The 25,575-nt window shown below is 43.5% G+C and overlaps 1 protein-coding gene across 3 annotated transcripts in view; it reads right to left on the bottom strand.

The window, feature by feature from the left end:
• The window catches only part of MFSD1 (major facilitator superfamily domain containing 1), a 34,289-nt gene that overhangs the window by 7,860 nt on the left and 854 nt on the right, over positions 1–25,575 (bottom strand). For all 3 annotated transcript variants that reach the window (XM_075004087.1, XM_075004088.1, XM_075004089.1), the window contains exons 2-13: positions 21,190–21,242; positions 17,081–17,193; positions 16,150–16,192; positions 15,550–15,617; positions 13,936–14,044; positions 12,782–12,884; positions 11,707–11,805; positions 5,281–5,392; positions 4,161–4,217; positions 3,218–3,374; positions 1,077–1,174; positions 447–559 (exon numbers count right to left, since the gene is read on the bottom strand). In XM_075004087.1, the coding sequence (XP_074860188.1) occupies positions 447–559; positions 1,077–1,174; positions 3,218–3,374; positions 4,161–4,217; positions 5,281–5,392; positions 11,707–11,805; positions 12,782–12,884; positions 13,936–14,044; positions 15,550–15,617; positions 16,150–16,192; positions 17,081–17,193; positions 21,190–21,242 (1,125 nt within the window). The remainder of the gene's footprint in view (positions 1–446; positions 560–1,076; positions 1,175–3,217; positions 3,375–4,160; positions 4,218–5,280; positions 5,393–11,706; positions 11,806–12,781; positions 12,885–13,935; positions 14,045–15,549; positions 15,618–16,149; positions 16,193–17,080; positions 17,194–21,189; positions 21,243–25,575) is intronic.

Below are 25,575 nucleotides of genomic sequence, written 5' to 3'. Positions count from 1 at the left end.
AGGAGTACAGGCCCTATTGACTTTGCTTCTAATTCACTTAGCCACTACAAAAATTCCACACAGTGTTTAGAGCAAGATTAGGGAAGGAAATAAAAAAACCCACACCACACACACACCTTAACATGAGCAACACACACTACACCTTTCCTTTAAAAGGTCCAATTTTAGCATAACTCATGTGTTTCAGTGTTACCTATCAAGGTTCTGACTACACATAATATTCATATGACCTCATTTACCCTCCAAAACATATTCCACATTCATTACAGACTATATTAAAGTCCCCTGAGGATAAAGAATCAGACCTAAAATGAAAATTGCTCTCAATATCTGTTTATAAAAACAAGCACCCAAGTATCAATCTATACAACAGAAACACATGGGAAAAATATCATGTGAGCTCTTCTATACGCAGGAGCCATAAATTCCCACAGTAACATACTTACAGCAAATACAAGCACTGAAGAAGACTTCCAGAAACAGATACCCTCGAGAATCCAGTATCAGGCCAGCTGCTACGGCAATAATTGCCAGACCCAGATTCTGGATTGACTGCATACTAAAGCACAAAAAAAAGACCACATACACACACAAACAGTCTGGTTATCCAAATTAAAAACAAGTAGTAAACATAGTTAAGGTATGCACAGTAACTACAGGAGTTTCCTTATTTACGTTGATAAATACAAGACTGACACCGTATACTGGCACAAGTTGCATCAAAGCAGACATTCAGCACTTTCTCAGATTGTACAAACTGCATCCACAGAGCTGTGGGCAGAATCAACTCCTACATTTGAAACCTATTATTTTGCCAGTAATTCTTTTACATGGGGAAAGCAAAATGTATGAGACACAGTAATTCCAGAAGAATGAAAAAAGTAATTAGATTTATTTGAAAATCAAAAATCACTTGTTGAAGAAACTGTGGACTACTCAGATTAATTTTGTAAAATGGCTGCTAAATTTCACTGCAGAACCTAAATCAGGCATAATCTACTCAAAATTTAAATGCTTCTTCAGGATTTAGAAGTGTCCATTATAGACCTCCAAGAGACAAATATATCAATACTTACAAGCCATAAGCAGTTCCCAGTTGATGTTCGGGCACAACAAAAGCTACCATTGGCCACAAAGCACAGGCTAGGAGTGAATAGGCTACTCCTAACATACACTGTTGAAAACAAAATTAGAATGAATATATAGGATTTGTGATCAATACAACTAGGGATGTAAAATCCCATTTATAATTGGTTAACAAGTAGGTTTGGGGGGGGGTGGGGCGTGGCAGCTGGGAAGGCCACTCCAGCCTGGGCAGGAGTAGCCTCCCAAGTCACCCTCTAATGCTTGCAGGATGCCAGGGACTGAGGAAGCTCCAGCCAGGATGGAACACCCGTATCTGCAGTCCTGCAGAGCTGGAGCAACCCCCTGCTCCAGCCCCTGCCTGTGAACTGTAACCACCAACATCCCTACAACTAACTCCACAATACCAAAATATAGTACTTGGGATAAAATTTTTTTTTTTTTAAACTAAAAAGGCACATCTGTCCGTTTCCTCAACAGATGCGTCAGACTCACTGATGATAGGAGCATAAGCCAAGCAGAAGAGTTTTGACAACAAGTTTCTGGATGACCTTTGCATAAGCAGAAATCAGACTGGAGAGTAGGGGAAGTTTAGTTCCATGGAGATTAATATGTAGAGAAGCCAATTTATGAGAACTGGAGTGGTCGAACTGTACTGGGAATGATTAGGGATTAATAATGGCTATAATGGTAGCAGGTTATCAACATCTTATAGTGGAAGCTCTGAACAGGAGAATCAATATTTAAAAAGCCCATAGGTTTCTCAACAGTATAATCACCACATATGCAACAAATTTTTAAATAAAAATCTCACACACACACCCCCCTCTCCTATCACATGGAAAGCCAAGTGCCTTAGTTAAAGTCCACCATGCAGGACTTCAGAGAAGTGAACACTCAAGTGCAGTAGGTCTTGAGAAGAAGTTATGTACAGAAGATGCGGGGGGGGCCATGGGGAGGAGGTCATTTTGGCTGTCTTTTAACACACAAAACCTCAATGAGATAGATGTGAAGTGGTTTGGGTCTCACGTGTTCGTAGACAACTGACAAAACAGCTTATCTAGCTCATGAACTTAGTAAAGAATAGCCAGTACCAGAGGAAAATGCAAGAAGTTTACAAGGAGCAGATTCTGGAAAACCTCAGAGCCATGGAGCTTCTTCCTAGAGCCACCAGCTCAATGGAAGGAGGAGACAACTATTAAGGAATTGCAGTCTTACAACCTACTTTCTGCCCCCTACCAAAATGCAAAGAAGGAGAGGAATTAGCATAATAGATCAGACCTGGGTTAGCATTCTAGAATGGCCTTTTCATAGGGGAAGTGTTCTTCTAACCTGGACCACTCCCATGGTTGGCTTGTTTCCTCAAGCATAAGGGCATATGATCTTTACAAGAGTTCATACAGCTAATAACTGGAGTGCTCATTAGCAGGTGCCTAATCTGGTTTTAAAAGAGCACCAGTGGTAACTTCAGTCATGTGTAATGCAGTAGGGTCGCAACATTCACAACGGTTCCATGTTGAGAACCCTCGGAAATGTTGAATTTCCTGAATATGGCAGCCACTGACCACTGCCAGTGAATAACTGAATTCATGAACTTTAAATTTGTTAATATAGGGACCCTGCTGTATATGCCACAATGTCCCTTTTCCATTTATTACAGAATTCCCTTGCTCTTATATTCAAATGAAGGGTAAATAGAGAAAAATAATGAATGGTGTAGAGAAAGTTAACCAGACACCCCTATCTCTGTGGTGATGATTATAGTGGACACAGCGTCAGTAAAAGGGTCACAAGAGCACGATAATTAGAATTAATCATATTGCAACCAGAGGTGACAGGGTGGGGAACCTCTGGCCCATAGGCCACATCCATACTGCGACTTATGCAAATCTGCATGCTACAGGCCAGAAACTCTGGTGTGCCTCTAGGCACAGGGAAGATTTAGAGAAGCTCTACATATCCCATTGGTTCTATGCTTCCATGCCCCTGCCTGCATTCCTCCATCCACCCTCCCCAGCGGGGCTAAATGGAACTCCTATTCCCACCCCACATTCTTTGGGTCAGGAGCCCTGATAGAAAAAATGGTTAAGACACACCATGTATACACAAAGTCATTGTTATTAGCAAGAATTACCATGGCAATCCAAGGGTTCCAGAAAGTGAAGGCCAACATAATGTGAGAAGCAAGGGTTGTCACTACAGCAAACATAACCCAGATAATATTTCTTCCAAGTTTATCCACCAGGAATCCAAAGATAGGAGACAGGGGTGCTGATATTATATATACAATGCTATGGAAAAAGCGATAAAGAGTTAGAAAATACATTTAGTCTACCACCTTTCAAAAACCGCAATGTAGCTTCTGTCCTCCCATGAGCAGCATCAGCATCACTATCTATAAAAACACCAAATACCTTCTTCACTGCATACATTCTGTGCCCAATAAAGGAACAAATAGAATCTGGCAATCCAATGGGACAAATTTAGTGTTCAGCTTCTTGCTTATTTTCCTCAGAAGAGCCCACTTATACTGCACAAAAGGTGACTAGCCATTTGTGGAAGTCAGAATTACATCATCCCAAACACCAAGCTGTCTTGGCAGCCAGCAATGTGATCTACTGGTTAGAACACAAATGATTAAGAAAGTGATGGATTCTCTTGCTAGCACTATCACGCACTTCTACGATACACAGCTTTCCCAGTCTACCTCACAGGTTTGCTATTATACCTGTTAGTTGATTGCTGAATGCTATATAGCTACAAAGTATAATTAGCCAATCTTAATAAGCTCTGCTAGTTATGGAAGTGCTTACGGCTCCTCTAACAGAAGTCATCAGGCAGAGGTTTCCTTTTCTAAAGAAAATCCCCATGGTTCATTTTTTATATCTGGACTTCCCATAAGGGATGCTCCCTGACTGGAGAGCCTACCCATGGATTGCATTAGTCATCCAACCCAAGTATAACTGAAGATGAGATTTTTGGGGAAGACTATCCTCTCTCCCCCACCAGGATACCAGACCAAATAGTGACAGACATGTTTTACATAGAAGCCTTTAAGCAAGTATTTGCGGGAATACCTGTTAATTGCACTTGCTTCTTGAGAAGAAAATCTGAATTTCTCAATGAAGAAAACCCTGAAGAAAAATCCATAGATGAGCTTTACATTATTTTCTACCTATGTAAAATGTTACTTGTTAGCTTAAGTTTCATGGTGTGAAAATAGAAAAGAAATCAAGTTGACCAAGGTGTTGGGTTTTTTTTTGTGCATGTTACAGAAAAAAATCTCCACACACTGATACTACATATAGTATTTCATGACAGACTGATTTCTGTGATTGAAGTTACTATAGAAGAAAACATCTATATCAGAAGTTACATTTTTTGAAAGCCATTAAAAAGCAAAACTCATTGGTGGCTAATCCTGAGATGGGACAGCAACAACCAAGCCTTTCAAAAAGGGTCTACAAGCAAAACATCAGTATTAGCTTAGAGAAATCTGGGGAAGGAGTTTGATGTCCTTGACCACCCTTTAGTCAGGGAAAAGGTCTGTTTTTCTAACTCATCATAATACATACGATTTGAACTTAGGAATAGGTTCCTTAGGACAGAGCATAAGTTTCAGAAGAAGTTACATAACAAATCAAGCTTCAATTAAGTAGGTGTGTCTTTAAAAAAAAAAAAACCAAAAAAAAAAACCAAGAAGACTATTTGACAGGATTCAAATTCCTCGCAATCTCAAGCTACCACTATGCTTACTCAAATCTCCACTTAACGATAATGGCAAGCACTAAATGGCAGCCTTCCATGGCTTCTACAGCATTAGACCGCAAAGTTTTAAAATAACCCAATTTCAAATTTTAGGTAACAAATGTAACATGCATTATGTTACTCAACCAGTACTAAATCCCAAAGTAGATCTAGATAGTCCAACAGGTAAGAAAAAAGTTCACATCACAACTCTCAGATGGTAAGAGATGGCACAAGAAATATCACTGAACTCTTATCAGAAGCAGACTAACATGCAGAAATTTACCAAAAATGTTCCTCATTTTAAATAGTTTTACACATTCACATCATTTCTACAAGTAGTTTTGTCAACTTTGTTACAAACTGGTACTGTATGTTAAATTAGGAAGCAATCTTTTGCTACAAGCTTTTGTTTACGTCATTTAAAAAATAAAAAAAAGTCACACTTACTTCCCAAGTCCAATGAAAGGAAACACAGCCACATAATAACACACGCAGATTATAAATATGAGCCACAAGGACAATGAGAAGTCTTTCACATCAGTTAGTTTAATCACTTCACCTTCAGGAAAGGGAGAGATAATGGAATCAAAGCAAGTTAACAGTTTAAGTTTTATTCAACATTTAAGGTTATTAAACGAAATAATGCATTAAAGAATTGCATGTTGTGTAGTTAATGGATGGCACACTCTCATTACATAATAAAGCTCTGCATGAGAGAGCTGATAACATGTATCTGCTACAGGGTAAACCTCTCTAGCCCAGCACCCTCGGGATCTGACCAGTGCCAAACCACAGGAGGTCAATATTGCCTAGCAGTATTACCAACATTTCCACTAATTACTAGGCTCTTAGAAGATATCTGGGGTAAATTACATCACAGAACACGGACAGCCAGGACTGGTGGCTGTAAACAAAGTTTGTGGGACCATGGGAAAACTTGGCCACACCCCCAAGCAGTCATCCAGCTCATTAATATCATGCCAAATTAATAGAGGTTACCAGACAAGAGGTTCAACCTGTAGGATCAGTGAAAATACTACTACTATCTTAAGCTCAGCACTATCAAAGCTGTAAGCTGAAGTCCAATGTATTCTAGGGCCAGATGAACTTAAATTCTATAGCACTGTCCCCCAAGTCAGAGATGGCCTAGCACAGCAGAACATCTGCAATGTCTTCATTTAAGTGAACCATTTGTCAATTGGTTACTGAAGTTTTGCTGCAAACCCAGCGTGAGCAGTTCACACCTGGGCCCAGGTGGCTTAGTGGCTAGGCCTCCTGGCCAGGGCCTGTTGGGTAGGTCCACAGCCCCCCACCCAAGAGGCTATGGGTTGAGTTTGGGGCATGGTGCTGAGAATCTAGTTCCACCTTTTGGCAGGAGAGGGGTCCCCTGGGGTTGGGCTCCTCACTCCCCTCGATGCCTGGGAGAGGGTCCTGGGCTGTACCCTCCAGTGGCTAACTGGGTAACAGCTCTGGCCTGGGGCCTCCTGCCTCTTCACTGGTCAGCCCCAAACTGAACTGACTTCACTCCCTTTATACCCATCCAGGCCTGACACTGTCCGCAGGTGAACCAGGGAGGGGCTGACTGGGCTAACAGGCCTTGTTTAACCCCTGCCTTGCCTGGCCTCCCTCTCACACTCCTACACATTCCCCCCCATCCCAACTCAATACCCGCACAGGGGTCTGCCCCTCCTCCAACTGTGTTCCTTCTCCCCAGAAAAGAGTCTGCATTTCCTGCATGATGCTGATCTGGAAGGAGAAGGGTTGGAGGAAGAAGTACGACCTCATTATTCTGGTGTTTGTCTCTTTCAGCACCTGTAGCCAGTGCAGGAGGGCGTGGTCAGTAACGAGGGTATAGCATCTGCCCAGGAGGTAGTATCAGAGTGAGTCTGGCCCATTTGACTGCTAGGTCCTCTTTCTCTGTTACTGAGTAGGCCTTCTCCCTTAAGAAGAGCTTATGGCCGATATAAACAATTGGGTGCTCCTCGCCTCCCACAATTTGGGAGAGCACTGCTCCCATCCTGACATGAGGCATCCATTTCTAGCGGGAACTCCTTCGAGGAGTCGGGGCTGTACAGGACCAGTTCTCAGCAGAGCTGAGTCTTTAGGGCCTGGAAAGCTTCCTCACACATTGGGGTCCATGGGATGCAGTTGGGAACCTCTTTCCTGAGGAGGTTGGTAAGAACAGCAGCAATGGGGGAGAAGCCTGGGATGAAGTGGCAGTAATACCCTGCTAACCCAAGGAACTGGCGCACCTGTCTCTTTGAGGATGGATGGGCATACTCCTGGAGGGCTTGGACCTTCCCCACTAGGATGCATACCATGCCCTTCCCCAGGGTGTACCCTAAGTAGGTGGCCTCATCCTTTCTGAGGTGGCATTTTGCTGGGTTCGCCGTCAGGCCTGCAATACGGTAAACACATGTAGGTGGGTCTGCCAATCATGGCTACTGATCACTATATCATCCAAATATGCTGTGGTGTATTGGCTATGGGGACATAGAAGCCAATCCATTAGATGCTGGAATGTAGCTGGGGCACCATGCAGACTGAAGGGCAGGGTTCAGAACTGGAAGAGTCCAAAGGGAGTGGAGAAAGTCTTCTCCGTGGACTCAGGCGTGAGGGGGATTTGCCAATAGCCCTTGGTTACATTGAGGGTAGTGATGTATTCAGCTTCCCCAAGCCGATCGAGCAACTCATCTACCTGGGGCATTGGGTAAGCATCGAATTTGGATATAGCATTCAACTTCCAGAAGTCGATGCAAAACCCAAGTGCTCCCGTCCAGTTTGGGGACTAGGACTACTGGGCTTTTCCATTTACTGAAAGATTCCTTGATTACCCGCCAGCCCCAACACTGACTGCAGTTCTTGCTTCACCACCTCCCTCAACTTCTGGGGAATGGGGTCGAGGCATCTCTCAGACCTTAACCCCAAATTCAGTCTGGATATGGACAGCCAGGTGAGTTCAACCGTGTTTCGTTGAAAAGACCGAGGAAAATTCAGCCACTAACTTCTGGGCCTGAAGTCTCTGCTCCAGGGTAAGGTTGGGCCCAATATGTTCCATCCCAGGGTTTGCCACCACCGCTGCCTGGGGCCCCAGTTCTGGGTCTGGTGGGTAGGGGGATGATCAGTAGCCCTTCCTGGGTTTTAAGAGATTTGCATGGTAGATATGCCGCCCCTTACGCTTATCCAGCTGGTCTACCTCATACTTCAATGGGCCCACTCACCGGACAAGTCTCCTAAGGCCCCTGCCAGCGAGCTTAGAGTCAACATTTGGCAGTAGCAGTAGCACTCGATCCCCCTGCTGAAACTCACGGAGTCTTGCCTGTTTGTTGTAAGTTGCCTCCTGGGCCTGCTGTGCTTGGAGGAGGTACTCTTGGGCAAATGTACTCAGAGCTTCAAGCCTCTCCTGTAGCTTGAGCACATATTGCACCATGTTATTGCTTTGGGAGGGCTGTTCCTCCCACATCTCTCTCACTCGATCCAGCATCCCCCGCAGCTGCCTCCCATACAGGAGTTCAAAGGGTGAAAACCCTGTGGAAGCCTGGGGAACCTCCCAAACTGCAAACATGAGAGTGGGGAGTAGATGGTCCCAGTGACTTGCATCCGTTAGCAAAGTTGCAGAGAACGGCCTTCAACATCCAATTGAAGCATTCTACTAGTCCGTTGGTCTAGGGGTGGTAGACGGATGTTCGGAGGGTCTTGATCTTTAGCAGCTGGCAAAGTTGTTGCACCGTTTGGGACATAAAGTTTGTTCCTTGATCCGTTAGGATCTCCCATGGGACCGTGACCCAAGCGAAGATGTTTATGAGCTCAGTTGCCACCGTCTTGGCACTCATGGCGTGTAACTGCACGGCTGCCAGGTACCGAGTTGCATAATCAATAACTGTGAGGACAAACCGGTATCCAGCAGCACTCTTCTCCAGGGGTCCCCCCCCGGCCCCCCCGACTGTAATCGATGCCAATCTGCTCGAAGAGTATACTCACGAGTGGGAGGGGAACTAATTGGGCTTTCTCCACGGACTGAGGGGCTGTGAGCTGGCACTCTGGACAGGAGACACAGAAGTCTGCAACCCATCTGTGGATGCCAGGCCAAAAGAAGCAGGCCAGGATCCGGGCCAGGGTCTTGTCTCTCGCCAGGTGTCCCACCATGGGGATTGCATGGGCAAGCCGCATGACCTCTCACCAATATGGCTCAGGGACCAGGAGCTGATGGGTGCACTTCTCCTGTCTGTGGGTCCGTCTCCACACGGTAGAGACAGGCTGCCTGGATTTCAAAATGGGGGAAACTGTCCCTGCTGGATGGGCTCTGGTGGTCTCCCCATTCACTACTGCCACCTGATTGTATGCTTGGCTCAGCGTCTCATCCACCTGCTGCTCCCCTACAAAGTCCGAGGGCCATGCGAGGACTGCAGAGTCAGGTAGTGGGGGTGGCTCCCTCTCCAGTTGATGGAGACTTGGGTCCACCTGGGCTGGGGCTGGTCCCTGGGAAGTTTCTTGCTCTGGGTTCACCACCTCCCCTACTCCTGCCAGATTCACGGTCCCTGCCTTTCCCTTGCTCAGTGGCTGGGGCTGATGTTCCCTAGCTGAAGGTTTCAAGTCCTGCTAGTAGTTCATGAACATGTCCCTAGTCCCTGCCCAGTATTACCAGATAGGCGAGAGCTGGGGCCAGGCCAACTATGGCTGATTCTTCATGCCTGCCCACCCATAGGGTCAGCCAGGTGCAGGGATAGGCCTTCACAACCCCATGGACACACTGCAGCCTGATGGTGCCTTGGGGAGGCCCTACATCAGGCACGAGCGCTTGCCGAACCAGGGTTTGGGCACACCCTGAGTTGATCAGCCCAGCTGCCTCTGTCCATTGAAAAACACTGGGATGGTCAGCTTGGCAGGGCCTTGGGGGTGCACCCGTGTTTGTGGGGTGCAGAGCTTTCTAAAGTTGCTCTCCATGTATGGGCACTCTTGGGACCAGTAGCCACTGCCCCCACGTGTGAAGAGTCGTCCCATTGCAGGGTGGCCTTTGGGGAGCGGGGGTGCTCCTCTAGGGTCCCGTGGCAGGGATGGATGTGGAACCGGATCTCCAAGCTGGGGCATAAGTGGGGTCGCCGTTACCTTGTTCGAGAGGTGGCTGGGTTCCTTAGGGGGGAGCTGGTGGGTTGGTTCAGGGCCCAGAGGTTGAAGCCTAGGGTTAGCCCCCATAACTGAGCCTTTTGGGGCCCAGGAAGAAGCAGCAGGCACCATGGCCCACCCCGGCCTTATGACTCCTGGCCCCCTGTGTCCCTTGTGCCGGGGTGCCTCTGACAGACCTGGGAACTATAGAGGGCGTCATCCCCAGGGACTTGGCCCCTAGATAATTCTCCATCAACTGGACGATTGCTGTCATGTCTTCCAAGTAGTTCTTCATCACCCATTCTCTTCCCCTAGAGGGCAGAATCTGGGTGAACAGTTCAAGCAGGATCTGCTCAGCTACCTGCATACCAGACTTTGTTTCAGGCTTCAACCACCTCCAGCAGGCATCCCACAGCTTCTGAGCCATGCGGCGGGGTTGGGCTCCAGGCGCCCATACTTCCCCATGGAAGCACCAGCAGAAAGTCTCTTTGGAGATATCCAGAAACACTGCCTTGATCTGGGCACAGTCCTGAGCAGCTACCATGTCCAGTGTCCGATAGGCAGTCTGAGCAACCCCTGTCAAGTCAGGTGCCACGGTGGCCTTCCATTGCCCTTGGGCCCACTGGGCTACAGTGGCCACCCGCTCAGATGTCCAAGAATGCCTCTGGGTCTTCTTCTGGGCCCATCTCTGCGAGTTTGATTGGTGCGGTGGCCCACTTGGGGTTGTATCAGGGAAGTTACCTGCTGCATCAGCTGTTGCTGGTGGGTTGCTAATTCCCCCATTACCTGCTGCTGCCACCGCTGAGCCATCTGTTGGAGCTGTTGCTGCTGCTGGCCGGCCTGTTGTTCCACCATCCACTTCAGCAGGGGCTCCACTGCTTCAGTGGTTCACACTTGCTGGGTCTATGGCTGGCACAGTAGGATGGCCCTTCCGCAGGGCTGGGCTATATCCACGCTCTCCACCACATGTGAGCGGTTCACACCTGGGTGGCCTAGTGACTAGGCGCCCTGGCCTGAGTCTGTTGGGTGGGTCCGCAGCCCCCATCCAAGAGGCTACGAGTTTGGGGCATGGCCCTGAGAATCTAGTTCCCCCTTTTAGCAGGAGAGGGGTCTCTTGGGGTGGGGCTCCCCACTCCCCCCAGTGCCTGGGAGAGGGTCCTGAGCTGTGCCCTCTGGTGGCTAAATCAGGTCACAGCTCTGGCCTGGAACCTCCTGCCTCTTGGCTGGTCAGCCCCAAACTGAGCTGGCTTCCCTCCCTTTATACCCCTCCAGGCCTGACACTGGCTGTAGGTGAACTAGGGTGGGACTGATTGTGTGAACAGGCCTTGTTTAACCCATGCCTTGCCTGGCCTCCTTCTCACACTCCTACAGACCATTATTAAAAGCTATGGCTTACATTTATATGGTCTTCATTTCGGAACTAAACCATCAAGAGTTTAAGAGTACAGTGCAAGGCATACACCATCCTTTCTAAAGCCTCCAGAAGAGGACACTATATCCAGTTTGCACTCATGTTTTCAAATCATGACAGCTAGAAGTATGGTTTGTGTTTTATGAAATCAAAGATTTTGCAGCAAGGAGAAGCTGAGAGGATGACAAATCATAGAGCACCTGGAGCCATGCTTAACTGGATTTAAAGGCTGCACATCCATTAATTACTTTGTTCTAGGGCAAGAGTGTGAATATGGCTTGGAACCCTAAGTAACTGTGTAGTACTACAGCAGCACTACTATAGTATAGCCATGTGTTCCAATAATCTGTGTCACTCACCAGTTTTTCCTTGCTCTTTATGAAGGATTTTCTCTGCTCTCTTGTCCAGATAAGCAAGAATCAGTGCACAGATTAGCGAAAAGATACATGTTACTCCACCTGCAAGAAGAGGAGTTTACTGTACATCAATGACTCCAAAAAGAGACTAAGCTCTTTTGAAAAAGCAGGGTAAAATATGTTTTAACAAATGAGACCAGTCTAAATCTCAGAATTTGCTATCAACACCAGTTGCTGGCATTATAAAACCAATTAGTGGGCTAATTCTAAGTCTTTGAAGATTTTCAATATATTTCTGCTTAACTCTACCTTTCATGGACAGCAACTTAATCTTTTATCTTGGCAAATGTTGCAAGTCCAACTGTGCCCATATTACAGATAAGTACACTTATCTAGAAAACTGTTACCTGACCACGTCCACAGATTGGCAGTTAAAAGACAGAGTGCAAGTGTGAGCAATTCTGCACCAAAAGTTAGTTATACTTGGAATATCAGAAGCAAAGCTCAAGTACAGATGTAAGCAGGAACACCACCTAAACACCCAGGGTTTGGTTTTGTGGGGGACAAAAAAAGACAGACATCATCCAAGCAGACCAGATATTTTCCTCAAGCGCTGAGGAATACACTTCCATAATAACTTCAATACACCAACTTTCTGCTCGACAAGAAATGCACATAGGTCACCAGAAGAAAAAAGTTATCCATGATATCCAAGAACATACAAAATACTTGAAGCCACTATAAAGATTTTAACTTAACTTGGTTGCTGGTTATTCACACCGAGACACCAGTAACTGTCAATCATCTGTGTTAACCATCCAAATTTTGGCTCTGCATAAAGTTTGAACTTCATGGAGGCCATAAAGGCCTGGCCAATTATGCTATTGCTACTCAGGTTGTTTATTTTCCAATATCATCAAGCAAATTTTCAAATGAAAATGTTCTAAGGATATCCATTCATTTAGCTTTTTGTAGTTCATGAATATTTAAGTGTTCTGTGCATTGCTTATGTCACGCAGCATTCAGGATTTTTATAAGATATGTAACTGATGACAAGAAAAAAAAAAAGTTTGCTAACCTATCATGAGTGTTAATCCAAGTGTACTGTGACCTGTAGAGCTCAGAAGACCTTGAACTCTGGAGTACACCCATCCCATGATATTCATATTTACAGTGCTCCCCTAAAAAGAAAGGATGACATGAAAAATCTTGCCATTTACACTTCTATTTTAGTTTTTAAATGATCAAATGAGGAATCAAATTTAAACTTCCCCAAATATCAGCATTTAAAAAAATAAAAAACCAACCCCCACCCCCCCAAAAAAAGAGTGGCTCTATGAAGAAAGCTTGAGCTATGCATCCCAAGGTATGAGATGCAGACTGCAACTAGTGCAAGCACTGAACAGGTTCAAGGTTACAAAAGATAAGAGTCCAGTCATATACAAAATTTAAGAACCAAAACTTGATGTTTCTGTACTAGTAGCAATACCGCCATGAAGTCTACACTGAACACAGCAATAGCTTGTGTTATAAAAGTGTATCCTTTGCTTAATCCGTATTTAAAAACCAAAGTAGCAGACTTCAGGAGGACATGACTAACCAGAGCAGAAGACAAAGTCCTCCCAGAACAAGGGATACTCCAAAGACCTGTTAAGGAAAAGCTGGAGGAGGACAAAAGGAAAAAGGACTAAAACCAATTCTTATTTTTTAAGCCAAACAAAGACTAGCACACCCTCTGGTTTCATGGCAGCTCAGCATTTTATCAACTTCATAAATATCTTTTTTTGCTTTCCCCACACTGAACAACTATGTTGTAAGGTAAACACCATTAGAGACTCCAGTCTCAATTGATATACACTGCAAAACAAACTCAAATAAGCAAACTAAAATTAATTCAAAGTTGAGACTCATGGCATATGCAGCATCAGTAGAGTTTGTTGTATATTGTAAAAATTCACCATTGAAGAAAGCAGACTTTCCTGTCATGCCTTTGAATGCAGTATTTGTCTAAAAAGGCCCCAAATTAAGTGCGATAGACACAGAAGCTCCTTGAGGTGTTAGCTTAGTTGCAGGATGTAACCACCATCATCCACAACACCCACCTTGGAATTTAAAATGCTATCTTATGAGGTTCTTTGTGAATGGGTTAAACAGTTTTCCACCTGTCCTTACTACAGTTCCCCAATTTTAAGGGGTTCAAATAAAAATAGGGATATAGGTCCTTATACTTACAATTCTGGCCATGCTTAGTTGTAATCCAAACACAAGATTTAACTCCTTGCCTTTAAACCAACTGACAGCATAGGCATTTTGTGCTACTGCTAAGGATTCTCCACCAATTCTACACAGGGGAAGAGAAACCATGTAAAAATTCAATTTGTGTACCAACTGGGCTGTAAACAAGACAATATACTAAACCGAAGTCAGTTCATCTAATATTGCACAGATAGCTGCACTTGAATTTTACATGCACATATGTAGTTTATCAACAATCATAACTGTATGTTGAACCTCTCTAGTCTGGAACCCTCGGAACCAAACCAGAGTATGTGTCAGACCACAGGAGGTCAATATTGTCTAGCATCATGAGCAACATTTCCACTGCTTACTGGGCTCTTGGAAGACATTCAGGGGTAAATTTGAGCTAAACAGCAGCACAAAACAGTGACGGCTAGGACTGGTGGCTGTAAACAAACTTTATGGGACTTCAGGAAACTTGGCTACACCCATGATAAGTAAACCTCTGGCTAAGTAAAATCATGCTGGACCCTGGATGTTGCCAAACTAGAGAGGTTCAACCTGTAGCAGAAATGCATAGGAGAGGCAATTTCAGATTCTGCATTTTGAAGATAATAGAAAAAGCTGGAAATAAAGTCTCTGCAAAAGATTATACAACTGCCTTTGGTTGTGCAAAGAGAGCAATGAGAAGAAAGCAGATGCAAAAAGTAAAATAAGTGACAGCTGAGAAATGCTGACAGATGAACAGACAAGGGAAGGAGACAACTTAATAGAGCCAGGATTTCACAAAATTGAAGCATGTTTATTATCCCTCATCCATAGTATATAATGGATCATCAAGCTCGTTCATCCTGTCAATCAGACCTTAATAAGGGTATTATCTTACAGCTCACCTCTTCTCATATATGAGCATGCAACATACTTGAGGGAAACTACAGCAATTGCTTACACATTAAATTGCATTAAATGCTGAAACACACTGTTTTTATAACTGGAGACAAGGAGCATGAGCACCATCATGCTAGTCAGGTCTTTAGACAGCAGCTTGGTCTGCTGATTTATTAATTTTAATAAGGCAGTTATTAAATACAGCTATGAAACACTGGAAAGTCATTTACAATTCTTAATTCTATGATAAGTTTAGGAATGCATCTGCAACCCTTCAAAGGCCTCCCTGAAGCAGCAAGGCTAAAATATGTAGACTGGATAGCGCCAGTGTGCTCAGCACTCTGCGGAACACAGAAGGGTGCTCATGCATCTGAGGGCACAGCTATGCTTACCAGAAGATCAACATGCTGATGGCCAATCTTTCAAGGTTCAATTTAGCATGCCTAGCAGGGCTGTAGTAAGAATTAAACAACCAGGGCATTGCCATTGACCCTGATACGCCTTGCAGTCATGAAGGGTAAAGTCAACAGGAAAGCGTCTCCTGTTGACCTCCAACTGTGGAGATGGCAGCAAAAAACAAATTAAGATATACGCAACTCCAGCTAAGAAAATTGCATAGCTGGAGTCACCATCTCTTAAATCGACACCCCCTCCACCCACCCCAAGTGTAGGCCTGGCCTAAGTGTGTTCAATTTGATGTTGGTCTTTTAAGGAACTTACCCAAATACAAATCTGCCAGCTTCCATAAGCCAAAAAGCATTAAATAGTGCTCCCATAGCAAAAATCACCTGTAAAATAATAGAATTTGTTTGCTCTTTTTGTTAAAAACCCCGAATTTAAACTGAAGTGATTCTGGAACATCAAACCAAACCAGTCATATCACATGAGCTAAGACTGCTGGTTTTTGCTTTGTGATTCCATCCCGACCCCAAAGCTAGCAAAAAAACATATGAAGCAACAAGTCAATGCTCATTAACAGCACATTACACACATTTTAAGGCAGGGGGAAGCCACCTGTGCTCCTGGCCCCGGGGAAGCCACACTGGTGCTCCCCACCCCAGAGCTGCTCACAAACTGAATTCACGAATATGAAGTTCACGAACATAGGGACCTTACAGTATAGGCATTTGCATCTTAGAAAATCCCTGATTTCATAAGGCAACTCCACAAATTGCTAATCCTAGCTGGGTTTTTGCCTGCAGCCCTCTATCACCATGCAAGCCGCACACCAATTTGCACAGATTAGTTATGCTGTGCCTCTTGATCAAACAATACTTAAACATGACACAACCTTATGGGGTCCTTATTGTTTGTACTTACCTGTCCAACACAAACAAAGGAGCTAAATATTATGGTGCCCAGCCTGTGAATAAAATGAGATTTAAAAACTTAATAGAACCAGAGCAGAAATATTTAATACTATTTTTCAGAGAAAAGAGAAGTGCTTCTGAAGTCCTCAGGTTTGGACTTCCTAGAGATCTTTTCTTCATGTTGCTCACCACACACCCCAGAATGAGGAAACTGCTATTGTTTGTGACTAGCAGAATTGACATTTAGAACAGCAGATATGCTCAGATCATAGAAATATATATAGCTCTGGACTTCTAGCCCTATTTAAAAGCCTTTAGATGAGTAAGTTGCATATCCTACAGACACATCAAAGCTCTCTACAGCTAACTTGAGCACTTTAATCTGGCAACTCTGGGAAACAGTATGCCAAATTAAGGAATTTCTCAGACCACAGAGGGCAGGAGGACATATGAGGCAGTGGAGGTGGGGTGCTCTCCTGGCACACACAATGAAAGGATGCAACTAAAAATACTTCCTGTAATGTGTTCAGTGTATCAGATCAAAGAACACATACAGCATATTTTAAACACTTTTTTTTTTTTAAAACGTTAACCTCAATGTATTACAAGAATCAGGCTCACAGTTTTTCTACTTCCAGATGCTCAAATTGCAGCCAGGGAGCCTGATTTTATACATGATGGCAAGCCTCACGTTAATTTTTAAATCTGTCGAAGGGTTTAAAAAAAAAAAAAAAAGATTTGTCTTTTTTTTTTTTTAAAGAATTAAAATTCTACCTGTACTCCTTCACTAATACCTCCTATAAAAACAGGCAGCAAAATCTGTTTGGAGTTAAAGAACCTCACTGAAAGCTAGTAGGAAGGATCAAGTCATTAGATGGGTAAAATGCTAATCCAGAAGAACATCCACATTTTTCTAGATAGATAACACTTAACATGCTTACCGTATTCCAAATACTCTGTCTATCAGGAAGCCTCCAAAGAAACAAAGAACCACATTGGGCCAGGAGTACCAGGCATATAATGCCATGAACGTAGCTGTGTTCACCTTCATATCCTAAGAATACACAAAATTTAGGGTTTAGCACTTTTAAATTACAGGGACAAGTGACAATATCACAGATAGCACCTAAAAAAAAAAAAAGCATTTTTAAACTATCACCAGGTGTTTAGAAATCCCAGGGAACATTTAACTAATTGCCATAGGTAAGCAGAAAACTTCCAGGAGCAGAGTAAATCTTGCATATAAAGCTTCCGTAGAATTTGAAAGGGAAAAAAAAAAAAAAAATCTTAGTTTTAAAAGAAAAAAAAAAAAAACAAACACAAAAGGGCACAGATATGCAACATGCCCACTGACTTGCAATGGGTGTAGGGCCTTTGGGGGCGGGGGGGCGGGGCGGGCGTGTGAAATCTCAAGTTAAATTAGTTTTCAATTCATGTTTCTAGCTCTTGCTATGAAGAAGCCATTCCAAATGTTATGCAAACGTAACCAATACGGGCAGAGTCTGAAATGAGAAGTTTTTTTTAAAACCACCCAAAGTTCAAAATTCCAACCCAGTCAGGTCATTCACATGCTGGGGAGCTCATCCAGGAGAAAATAGGGAGAGGAAAGATCCTCTCCACCACTCATTTAGCTGGGACGCAGGCTATTGCTTCATGGCTCTCTCAGCTGCCAGGTCCTCGCTTCCACGCTGGAGATGCACAGAGTAGATCCTACCCAGAAGGCAACTTCATGGGATGTACAAATGCAAGCCCTCTGCATAGGCTCCCCAAATCCTGCTCTCTCCCCCCTCATCCCCACTATCTTAGGGCTATTCTACACATCCCTGCAATTGTACCACACCTGATGAAGAGATGCTATGTCAAACAGCAGTTTGCATGCCCAATGGCTTAATTACTCCGTAACAGAGCCATCTCCCTCTGACTTAGTACTGGCATGGATAGTTCTTAGGTCAATGTAACTTGCACCATTCAGAGGAGTGCGTTTCCCCACCCCCACCCCCCAGGTGACAAGCTGCATTGATTTAAGCAGTAGTGTAGACAAGCCCCTAAAACTGCTTTTACAGCTACAATTTTTGGAAGTTCAGTCATGCTGCTCCTGCTCATTCCAAATCCTAAGCATAAGGGAAGTCTTACTACAGACATACAAAAGGGTTGTATCAAGCAACGTAGAAGACAAATACCCACCCTCCCCAAAAAAAAAACACACACCCAAACAGGCACACAACTGACTGAATTCATACAGAATACTGGAAGTAAACTACCTCAAAGGGATTTCTACAATCCCTTGCAAAGCCACAAGATTCAGTGTTGAAATTAAGGTGAAGAAATATGCAAAAAAAGTCTTTGGACAGGTATAGAAATGCTGTTTAAATGGAAAACCTTCAACCATGCAAAATACTGATGCGTTTTGCATGCCAATTTGTCTGAGTAAATGATACAAGCGTGATTTCCTCTCAGTTTTGGTTTACTAAAAGTCCAACTCTGCAACTTTTACTTGTAATGTGTATCATCTACCCACATGAGTAGCATCCAAAGAGCGAATGGAATTATTTGGGTACAAGCACTACTCAATGAGACACAGGATCATGAATATAAGTCACATTGCTTAATGCCTGATGGGCAGGTGATTGGGTACCTTTGTGATAAGCTCAGTATAAGAACTTATACAGCATTGACAGTTGCAGTAATAGCCCAGACTTTTTGCTGTATATTCAACATAATCAATACATTTTTAGATGGACATGGCTCCTCTGGAGTCTGAGGACATCAACTAGAGAGTCACATGAATGTGACTTTTCAGACAGACATTCTTCATCCATGATTTCAAAGCAAGAGATCTTTGGAATAGCTTGCAATCAGAAAAAGAATCTGGTAGATTTTGCACCACAAGCTTAACTATAACTAAACATTTTATGTTATGTAGAGGTTGAGATTTTAAAAGCAAAAAAAAAAAAAATGTCATGGAATAAAAATCATCATCATTACCAAAGCAATTCTAACTCTGCAACATTCAAAATATGTAGTATTTGTGTTTTTCTCCTCTGTCTCTCTAGCCTTAATACTAGCACTGTGCTGGAAAACAAAAGCATGACACCCCACAGCTCTGATAGTTTTGCCAACAAAAGCAATGGTCTGGACAGCCCTATTGGCAGAAGATCATCTCCCACTGGCAGTTACCATCACTCACTGGGGACAGTTCAGTAAGGCTGGTAGGAAAGCTCTTGCCCACTGGCATAGAGTGGCTACATGGTAGATGTTACAGTGGCACAGCTTCAGAGCTACAGCTAGCCCCTCTAAGTTCCCTAGTGCAGCCACACTCAAGATATTCCTGACCTAAGTTGCTGAAGTCTCAGCCATGATTCTACTCCATCCACTTTTGATCTTCAATACAAAGGATCTGGCAGGTGTAACTGACCATTACCAAATGTGCTATTCCAGAGAGGTAAACCGTGGCTCATGCAGACAACACTGGGACTGTCACAAGAAGGCCATACTCACAAATATCCAGTTATTTGCATTCACAAAGATGGTATTACTCCAGGTCATAATCCCTCACCTTGGAAAGGAAGGTCAAGTATTGCACACCTGCAGTACTTTTACTCACTGCTGCTTCAGCCCTATTCCAAATCCAGCAAGTGCGCACATTCCACCATTAGGGCTAACTATAGTTTCTTCCTCCATGCCAAACTTTATTTAGGTTAAGTTTGTGCTAGGAGACATTTTAAGTCAAGACATAGAGCCATAATCCCCTGAAGGTAAGAATCTGGGTCACAGGTGGCTCCTCTCATCCATAAATACAGTCATTGCTATGAAACTGTAAATCATACACCACCTTCAGCCTTTTGACAGCACAGGTGTTACTTACAATAGGCCCAAGATTAAATTCTGAACAGTTGTGATCACGAGTGAAGCTTTGTTAGAAAAGATACAACTGATGCCTTTTCTTTATTGCTCAAGCTATTTAATGTGTGCCAGTTAGAAGAGCACTTAACTTTCCCCCAAACCCCTTCCTAATTTATAATCTTACAATGCACCTTTTGTGTTTAAAAAAAAAAAACAAAAAACCAACAACAACCACACAACACACACACCCTCCTCTCTTCCCAGTGCCTTGCAATACATTTCCTCTCACCTCCACAGGGGAAAAATGACTATACAGTAAACCTCTAAAACACACAGCTTCACATTGCACTTAACTCCGTTTTGCACGAGTTAAGCACAACTTGAAGCTGCTCTACAGCTGTCAGCTTGTGGGCAGCTAGACAAGCCAAGAGCCCCTTCTCCCTGCCTTCCACCAGCCACGCGTCTGGGAAAGGCAGGGAGAAGCAGCCAGGAAACTGAACAGCCCTGTTGGGCTCCTGGTTCCCCTCCACTTGCAAAGCCAGGAAACTGACCAGCCATGAGCTGCTGCCATGGTCAGTTTCCCAGCTCTGTAAGGGAAGGGGAGTCAAGAGCAAGGCTGCTGCTCAACTTCCCACTGCTTGTGGGACCTGGGAAACTGAACAGCTCATGGGGAAGGTGGGAGCCAGGCTGCAGCCTAGTTCCCATCATCTCCCTGCCAGCTTGCGCAAAAATCTGAGTCATGTGGGGGTTGCAGGAACACAACCCCCACCTAACTTGAAGGTTTACTATACAAAAGAAACAGACTTCTTATGCAGTCCTACCAGATACAAGGAAAAAGCCAATCTGTCATATGAATTCAGTGGGATTATTTAGGTCCGTCAGACTATGGCCTAAATCAGTTATTTCAGTATTAAGCGATACTTTGAATAGTAGGCACTTTTTTTAAGCCTTAACTGGAATTTCAGTAAGAATGTTCCTTTAAAGACATTGCATTCAAAATAGAAGAAGTTTAAAACCTAGTTGCAGTACTTCAATGCTCTTGTTATCAAAAGAGAACCAATCAACCCACTGGTTAACTAAATTACATGAATTATTTCCATAATCCACTAATGCACAATTAAGGTTCCATTATTCAAATGTAATCATATTACTGAAACACAATCCATCCAAAACAATCAGCTAATATATGTAAGAAATTTTCACTTACCCCTTGAACTTGAGTCTGCAGAGCTGCTGGATTGTCATAGCAAAAATAGCTACCTATCAGAAGAAAGATAAATAATCTTAGACAAACTACTTAGAATATTGAGTACAAAACTAAAGTTACCTTAGGAAGATATAGCCACTTTCCAGGTGTGAGTTACAACAAATCAAAACAGATTACATTTTAAATTTCCTTTGTGAGAACCTGTGCTATGGATAACAAAAGTTGTTTCCATTCGGTCTATTACATTCATGTCTCTCAGACAAGTGAAAAAATATGGCAATACTGAGAAATTTACAAAAAAAAAGTAACAGTATGTTACCCAGCTATTTTAAACAGTTAGTTTGGCTAGTTAAGGAAGTTCCCTATAAAAATTGAAAAGAAAATTTAACCAGTGACATTCATCTTCAATTTGTTTCACAAATCCCTAGGAACTAAGTTAAGCAGACAGTGTAAAATAGTCACACATTAATATACGTTGAACCTCTTGTCCACCTGATCGGTGCCAGATTCTGAGAGAGAGTTTGCTGGACCACTGGAGGTCAATATTGTCTAGAACATTGCCACCGCTCTCACTGCTTACTGGGCTCTTAGAATACATTTTAGGGGTAAATTACTGCTAAACAGCACAGAACACGGAAAGCCAAGACTGGTGACTGTAAACAAACTTTATGGGACCATGGGAAGCTTAGCTGGCTGGCTGCTTATGGGTGTGGCCATCTAAAATCATGCTGGACTACAGATGTTGCTAGACAAGAAAGTTCCGGAGTAGAGAGGTTCAACCTCTCGTAACCAGTCACCACACTACAGTACAACTCACTGATGGCCAGATCAGTACCACTCTCTACCAGAAACCCACTGACCATTACTTACCTACATGATTCTAGCTTCCATCCTGCACACACCACACAATCCATCATTTATAGTCAAGTCTTGAGATACAATCACATCTTGCTGATCTTACTGCCAAAGGCCAAATGCTACAAGATCCCTACCAAACAAACATTCATAAACCTTAATTACCCACCAGGAGAAGTAAAAGAAGTGACAGGGCCAGACAAATACCCAGAAACCAACTACTCCAAGAAAGGCCCAAAGAGTCAAGATTACCTACAGTCCCCAACTCAAAAACCACTGCAATGCATCATTAAAGACCTATAACCTATCCTAAATCACAATGCCACACTCCAGAAGGCCCTAGGTGACAGGCCGTTCTCTCCTACAGACAACCTCCTAACCTTATGAGGATTCTCATGAGCAACCCCAGACTATACCACAATACTACCAATCCTGGAACTTTTCCTTGCAACAAGCCCTGTTGCCAGCTTTGTCCACATATCTATTCTGCAGATACCACCACTGGACCGAACCATGTTAATTACAGAAATCAGGGGCACGTTCTCCTGTACCTCAACTAATGTCATGTATGCCATCATGTGCCAACACAACATGGATATTGGGCAAAGTGCAAACAGTCTCCACCAAAGAATGAATGGACATGGAACAGACATCAAAAAGCTCCAAGTACACAAATCTGTCAGTCAGCACTTTAATGGAGTGGGCCATTCTGTTAATAGCCTTTGCGTCTGTGTTCCAGAGAGAGAGACTTTAACAACGTTCTACAGAGAGAATGTTCCAAACCAACATTCATATGCAAATTCAAACCATGTGCTAATGTGTCAAACAGGGACAGCAATTACCTGACCATTATAAGGACTCTTTCACATACTTTGATGTTTGACCTAACACTCAAATTCCCCACCCCATCACATCCCTCTGCTCTTCTTATCTGCCAACTTGGATAATTTTTTGACCTCCGATTTATAGATGGAATCTGTTCCGGTAATCCTATGATCTGAAGAAGTGGGTCTGTCCCACAAAAGATCACCACCTAATAAGTTATTTTGTTAGTCTTTAAAATGTTACTGGACTGCTTTTTTGTTTTGACTCAATCAGCAAGGCAGTCGAACAAGCTTCCAGAATGTTAGGCATCATGAAACAGTGATAGAGATAAGAAATGAGAAGATCTTATTGCCTCTATATAAAGTCTATTGTACATCCTGTCATGGCTCCTTCCCCACTCTAGCAAGACAAATGCAGAAGTTGGGGCCAGGAAAAGTACCTCCAAAACCTTAACTTCCCCCCAAAATCCTAAAAAAACACCTTAGATTTTGGGGATAGAATTCACTGTCACCACCCAAGTAATAATAAGGAAACCAGGGAGAGACTACTTGGGAAATCTCAGCCCCAAAAGTAAAAAGCAGGACACAAAACATTAACCAATACCAGGTTAATAAAAAGAAAAAACGTTTATTACTACAACAATATTTGTGTTGCAAGCCTCATGACTAGATGGAAGGGTCACAAAGTACAACACATGGGGAGTCTCCACCATGGGCCTAGAACTTAGTTACAAGGAGAATAAAAGAACATTTCTAAAAAGTGCACGAACATCAGATCCCACTTCCCAAACCATAAAACAATAAAGCTTAACGGATCTATCTAAACTTTACCCTGCTTACAGAAGATTGGAGGGCCTGTTCTTCGAGGGATATATTCTGTGTCTCTCTCCCTCATGGCTGGAAAGAAGGAACAAAGGACAGAAAAGGGAGGAGCCAAAAAATTCCTTTGTCCCAGTTAGAAATTCTTACCTACATTCCTATAGGCCAACCTCCTTAGCCAGGTGGGGTTAACCCTTTTATTCCCAGGCTGCTGGCTAACCCTCGTGATCATGACACACCCACATCAAATACTCCATACAGATGTCACCTCACCCCAAGAAAAGATACAGTGACATTGGAAAAAGACTCAGAAAAGGCCAACAAAAATTATTAGGGGTTTGGAGCAGGTACCATAATAAGAAAGACTGGGACTTCTCATCTTGGAAAAGAGGAGATTAAGGGAAGATATGACAAGTCTATAAACCATGACAGGCATGGAAAAAGTTGACATGGGAAGAAATAAAATGTTTTCCTTAAGAACTAGGGGTCACCAAATGAAGTTAATGAGAACAGGTTTAAAACAAAAGGAAATTTTTCTTTATGAAGCACATTGCAGGCCTGTAGAACACCTTGCCAGAGGATGACGTGAAGATCAAGACTTTGACAGAGTTCAAAAAAATAAAAAAATTCATTGAGGATAGGTCTACTGATAGCTATTAACAAAAATAGGTAGGAATGGTCCCTAGCCTCTGTTTGTCAGAGGCTGGAAAAAGCATAACAGGGAGGGATCACTTTGATGACTTTCAGTTCTGTTCACTCCCTCTGGGGCACCTGGCATTGGCTACTGTCTGAAAACAGGATACAGCTTACATGGAACTTTGGTCTGATTCAGCATGACTGTTATGTTCAGGTTTTCCTGCATAGCATTTACATGTCAAGTATTGTAGCACTGCACTAGTGCATGAGAAAGACTGATGACAGCATCCAAACTGGACAATGAAAGTAAGAGTACAATCAGGAAGAAAGTGAACTGAGCTTTTAGTGAAATAAGATTAACTTGAATGTCTCTCCACATACGATAAGCATCAAGTTCAGTGCACAGTAACCACTACTAGTAACAAGATTAGATACATGGTTTTAGCCCATTATTATTTAGAATGGGACATCTAGATTTAACAAAAAAAAGACATCACAATCACAAACTAAGAATTTAATCTGACTGAAAATCAAACAGTGATTCTGGTGCACACTGATAATTCTCATGCTGGTAAACCACCAGCCCCAACCCTGATTTTCTTGGTCAAAATGTATGGAGATTTCAAGCTTAAGAAAACCACATCAACAATATGTCTCTTTGTTCTGATACAGCATGTTGAGAAACAAGGCAGGCCAAAAGAAAAATATAGTGTTAACCTACACAACAAAAATCACATCAGGAAAACAATTCAAGTTTGAAGAAAAATAAAGCAAGAGATGAGGTTTCTGCAGAAGAGCTTTCATAACATAAGGTGGGAGAAATCAGAATAGAGGCTAAACCTATCAGCCTACCAATCTTCAACACAGATGCTTACTCCTACAGCAAAACTGTGCAACCCCCATGTAACTCAAAATTTCCTTTAAGTCAGGGGAGTCCTCCCTCAGAGCCCCTGGAGACAGGCACTATCAATTTCCCGGCTCCCACTCAGCAGCAGGGAGCATTTCCTGCACTTCCCCCTACTTGCAGGAGCCTGGAAACTTGGCTCCCAGGGGCTGAAGGGCTTCCCTGGCTCCCTCCTTCCAGCAGCAGCATCCCCCTCACTTTCCCTAACTGGAGGAAGCCGGGGGCGGGGGAAGCTATGGGGCTTCTCCTCTCAGTGCTCTGCTGGCTCCAGCCATGCAGCCGCAGAACTCCCACCCCCAGCTGCCGGCTTCCCCCAGCTGGAGCAGGGATTTCGACATCGGCGTTAAT

This window comes from Carettochelys insculpta, chromosome 10 (assembly GCF_033958435.1).
Source record: "Carettochelys insculpta isolate YL-2023 chromosome 10, ASM3395843v1, whole genome shotgun sequence".
In the NCBI taxonomy this organism is placed as follows: Eukaryota; Metazoa; Chordata; order Testudines; family Carettochelyidae; genus Carettochelys; species Carettochelys insculpta.
Note: the sequence above shows the minus strand (reverse complement) of the source record. Positions and strands in the feature narration are given on the sequence as shown.